The sequence below is a fragment of the Aquarana catesbeiana genome, linkage group LG02, assembly GCF_042186555.1.
Source record: "Aquarana catesbeiana isolate 2022-GZ linkage group LG02, ASM4218655v1, whole genome shotgun sequence".
Classification (NCBI taxonomy): domain Eukaryota; kingdom Metazoa; phylum Chordata; class Amphibia; order Anura; family Ranidae; genus Aquarana; species Aquarana catesbeiana.
In genome coordinates, this window is record NC_133325.1 from 397,326,162 (window position 1) to 397,331,315 (window position 5,154).

A 5,154-nucleotide genomic window follows, 5' to 3' on the forward strand; every position below is an offset into this window, starting at 1 on the left:
CTTAATACACAGTGGAAATGTGTTATGATTTAAACATTAACATTGCATACAGTATGTTAGTATAATGCCTGAAATGAATAAATGATTCTGCTAAATCATTATATATTAGCAAATATGGCAATTATCCCCATCACATTTCCAGGTCTGGTTGTAGTTGGGTGACCAGCACTGTGTTGCAGTAAACCTGCAACTGTAACTTGTGATTAGGATCAGTATATGTCATCCCTATTCTCTTGTTCTTTAGGGGTACTTCTACCTGAGTCTGATTTGTTATCCAATTTTGATCATGCATGTTATATTTATAAAGAATTATAACAATTTGCTTATGCACATTTGGAATTACTGACATTTGGGATTGGTAGATATTTGGTGGTACATAATGCCTAGCTTTAAATACCTAGAATCAGGAAAATATTTGAAAGTATTTGAGATGAACAAAGGCTATGGTGAAAAGCTTGCTTGTGGTAGATCAGCCCTGTTGTAAGGTTATGGAGCACTGCTTTATGAATAGTGTGTGTGTGTATAATAATAAAAAAATATATATATATATGTATGTATGTGTATGTATATATATATATATATATATATATATATATATATATATATATATATATATGTGTGTGTGTATTATATCTCACATATAACACACTGATAGTAGATTTACTAAGGGGTACCTGTGTCACTGCCAATATCTAATCATGCAGGGAAAAACTAAAAACAAAACAAACAAACATAAAACAAACCCATGTATGTATCTATCTGTCTCCCTTACATGTGATTGGATAGGTTAAGTGAACATTCTATTTATGTAAAAAAAATATTCTGGTAAATGTTCTTTTTCTTGTATTTTTTTTTTTTATAAAAGTTCCTATTAATATTTTATGCACAAACTTTGAACCATATACACATGTGTTTAACCGTGAATGCCTATGCTTTTGAATGTGTGCTATTAAAAGCATAACACTTTTTTAACTGGCCTCAAAAGGACTATTTGTGATGCAGTTTGTACAGTTTTAATTTAATTCAGCAATAGATAAGCACATATGAATATTTTACTTTAAACAATACAAGAAAATCTTCCAATACAAAGGTTTCCAGGTCTCCTGGAAACCAGTTATTTATTCAAAAGTCCAATTTTCTATTTATTCAAGGGGGTTTATTGATTTCAGTCCTATGCACATATTTTTTTTTTTTTACTGTACTGTACATGTTTAATTCGTGTCTATAATGCATATGTAGCTGAATCTGAAAATTATTTCATCACATGAGCACACAAGTAACACTACTATAGGAACACAGGTAGTTGGGGGACAGCGACTAAAAGAAGTACTCAAGCCTGTAAACCTCTATTGGTTAACACTATCTACATTGTATTATTCATTCTGTTCTGGAAAGTAAGTCCATCCCTGCCCTATAGAGAAAGATCTTTAAAACTTAAAAGCCAGCAGGAGACAGCAAGGGTGTTTTTATATACACAATTCAGCTGGATTAGACACACTAGTTTCTATTTAAACGAGAAATTAGTATGCATGTAGTTGTTGTGTCTCTTGTAATCAACAGTGACACAGCACATTATAAAAAATGTTTATTACATTTGGCACACAGTGTGCCAATATAGCTGAAGCAAAGCAACAATATGTGCATGGTATCGATTTTTCTTTTCTATTTTTCTTTTTTTTTTCTCTTTTTTTTTTTTCTTACCCTGATAGTTATAAATCATTGTCGCAGCATCAACAGCCTTGGTAGACTCTGGCTTGTACCTGTCGCTGAATAGACGGTGGGCAATTCCACGAAGCTTCTATGTTTATGATATACTGTGTGCAGACGACTAACTGTGACATTTCTGTTATAGATGAGAAATACAGCGCAGACAGCGACCAAGAGTTAGAACGACATGAAGTGAGGACTGGCAGAGGTCACAGCAGTCCTGGAGGACCTCTATCTAGCCCTAACAGCCCCAGACTGGAGGACAGGGGCAAGGAGAAAGTCACACCTGACAAGAAGACAGAGTCACCTGAAGGCCGCAAGGACAGTGACAGCATATTCAGTGTCAGGAGTTTAGAGAAGGAGAAACTGGAGAGCAGGAGGAAAGAGGACACCAAATCTGACCAAGAATGTGGAGGTTTGACTAAAGAGACCTTTGCCCCACTCATGGTACAGACAGAAAGCCCTCCACACTTGACTGCAAGTCATCTGCAAAGTTTAGCGTTATCTGGCCTCCATGGGCAACAGTTCTTTAACCCCTTGAGTGCTGGGCAGCCCTTGTTCATCCATCCAGGACAATTTGCTATGGCACCTGGAGCTTTCTCAGCCATGGGTATGGGACATTTGTTGGCCTCTATGACAGGAGCAACTGGCCTGGAGAATGGAGGCCTCTCTTCAGTGCAAGGAGCTGGGGCTACCCACTTCCCCTTTCACCTATCCCAGCATATGCTGGCCTCTCAGGTAAGCTCCATCATCTATGGGAACATTTACTTATGATGCCTGGGTTGGCTGGAGCAGCTTTAAAACCATCTTTATTAAGCCAGTTTGTAGTATTTTCAGTTCATGTTATATTTTTTTAAAAGGCAAAGGAAATTAGCACCTCAATTTTACTTTTATTTCTGACTTGGTTACAGTTAAAACAATGCAGAAAATGTTTTTTGGCCTGGTATAACCCTTTCACAGTACACTAGAAATATGGCTCAGATGAATTCTTTGGCAAAAAAGGTTGGGTAACCATTTCATCCTTCTACTTGAGTGAACCTGAGATGAAGCTTCTCAGGGGTGGATCCCAGTGGTGGTCCCATTGATGTTCAATTTCTCAGCAAGTCCAGTCCTGCTGTTGATTCTGCAGAAACTTGGCTGGGTGCTATCCCTGGCTTCTATAAAGGAGTGACCTACATCGATCAGTTGGTTATGTTCTATTAAAAGCTGATTATAAATGTCTTAAATTCTAAACTGAAGTGTTTTTTTACCTAAAAAAAAAAAACTATTTCAGAGATTATTATTGCTTTGGGTAAAGTTTGTATGTCAATAAAATAATATGATGAGATGTCAATATAATAATAATTAGTAATTGTAGTATTAGCATTATTTGTATTTGTATTATTATTTTGTCTATGTAAGACATAAAAGTAGTATAAGCCAAAGTAGAGTTATCTTCTATTTCTCCCTGTGGTCTATTAGGCTGGCCATACATGTACAATTTTCCTTTATATTTACCTTAAACTATGTAGTGCAAGGGCCTGCCTAATTGGTTACAACTGAAAGTTGTCTAGTTTTGACCTCATATTGTGTTTTTTGGTAAATCTAAAAGAAAATTGTACAAGAGAGAATTGAACTTGTATGGCTGGCCTTAGTAAATCAACCCCACTATGTAATATATAGGACATAGTTGAGACTAGTTGAGTACTGTCTAGTGTAAGGCTGGCCATACATGTTCCATTTTCTTGTACAATCTTCCTTTTAGATTTACCAAAAAACATATAATATGAGGTCAAAACTGAACAACTTTCAATTGTATACAATTAGGCAGGCACTTGCAGTAGTAGTTTAAGGTAAATCTAAAGGAAAATTATTCAAGAAGATTTAACATGTATGGCCAGCCTTAGACTTAAGAGTGCAAAATCTGGTGCAGCTGTGCTTGGTAGCCAATCAGATTCGAACTTCAACTTGTTCAGTTAAGCTTTGACAATAGAACCTGGAAGCCGATTGGTTTCTACTCAGAGCTGCACCAACTTTTGCACTCTTCTGTTTTAGTTCATCAGCCCAGGTATATGTACTTTATTTCAGATCTTTTATAGGATGGAGGTACTAAGAAATGGGCGATTTAACTTCCTGCTCTAATGTAAATCGTTAGATCACCCAGTGCCATCTGAAATGGGTATTTGTGGTTGGTGACCAGTGTATTAAATACTGTCTTGTCTCTTGCAGGGAATCCCGATGCCCACTTTTGGAGGGCTCTTCCCTTACCCGTATACGTACATGGCGGCTGCAGCAGCTGCAGCGTCAGCAATGCCAGCCACCAGCGCTGCCAGCACTATGCCAAGGAACCCTTTTCTCAGCAGTACCCGACCTCGCCTACGCTTCAGCCCATACCAGATGCCTGTGAGCATCCCCCCCAGCACTAACCTTTTAACCACTGGATTGCCATCAAGCCTCAACCCAGGATCGGAGAGCTCCAAGCCTGGCAGCAGTCGGGAACCCAGTCCCATCCCAGACACTCCTGTTCACAAGAGGTCCCACTCTAGCTCACTGTCCCCAAAGACCTCCATGAAGGATTCCATAAACGAGCTTCAGAACATTCAGAGACTGGTCAGCGGTTTGGAGAGCCAAAGGGAGGTCTCCCCAGGTCGGGAGACCCCTAAATGACTGGCGCCTCTCCTCTCCATCACCTGAGCCACAAGGGCTGAAAAGCACTGGGATTTTGTACAGCACATTATAACTATTTATTAAATAAAATAAAAAATAAAGGTCAGCGATCAAAAACAATGAGTACATATATAACACACTGAAAGCCCACCAATTATGAAGGTTTGAGAAGAAATCATATACAGTATGTATAAATATATAAATATATATATAAATATCTATATCCACCCAATACAAAGGATACAACTTCAACCGTGCACCTATTGGGACACCAAGAACTCTTAATAATAGCGCTATTGTGGAGAAGCTCCCCTTTTGTACACAATACTTGGAATGACCCAAGAATGCAGAGACTCGGTGAAATTGATGATGGACAAGGGGGGGGGGGGGGGGGGGCAAGGAATTCCTTAGATTTCTTCATGAAAGAGGGAGAGGAGGGGTGGGGGGTCTGGGAGGTATTTGTCTAAAAGCGACTATTGGAAACAGTAGTCATATGTGAAGTATGTCTACTTTTGATTGTGGAAATGACTGAAGTGAAAAAAATTGTAATCATATACAAAAAAAAAAAAAAAATACCAAACAAAAAAACACCACAACAAATCGAAACAAAATACAATAAACGAAGAGGCTATCCACAGCTGAACTGACAGGTAGAGTTAAATCCTTCACCAAATCACCAATTTGGTACAAGTATTAGGTGCCTATTTACCTATGTACCAGAAATATTTATTTAAAAAAATAGTAATTTCTGTAAATAAGCTATACGGATCCCAAAATATGCAAATTGGTATTAATTTATTC

General features: G+C 37.9%; 1 protein-coding gene across 1 annotated transcript in view; it reads left to right on the top strand.

Annotated features, from left to right (window-relative positions):
• The window catches only part of TBX2 (T-box transcription factor 2), a 16,642-nt gene extending 11,907 nt beyond the window's left edge, over window positions 1-4,735 (top strand). Inside the window, exons 6-7 of the mRNA XM_073615254.1 lie at window positions 1,853-2,445; window positions 3,916-4,735. Of these exons, the coding sequence (XP_073471355.1) occupies window positions 1,853-2,445; window positions 3,916-4,353 (1,031 nt within the window). The 3' untranslated portion in view covers window positions 4,354-4,735. The remainder of the gene's footprint in view (window positions 1-1,852; window positions 2,446-3,915) is intronic.
• The last annotated feature ends 419 nt before the right edge of the window (window positions 4,736-5,154 follow it).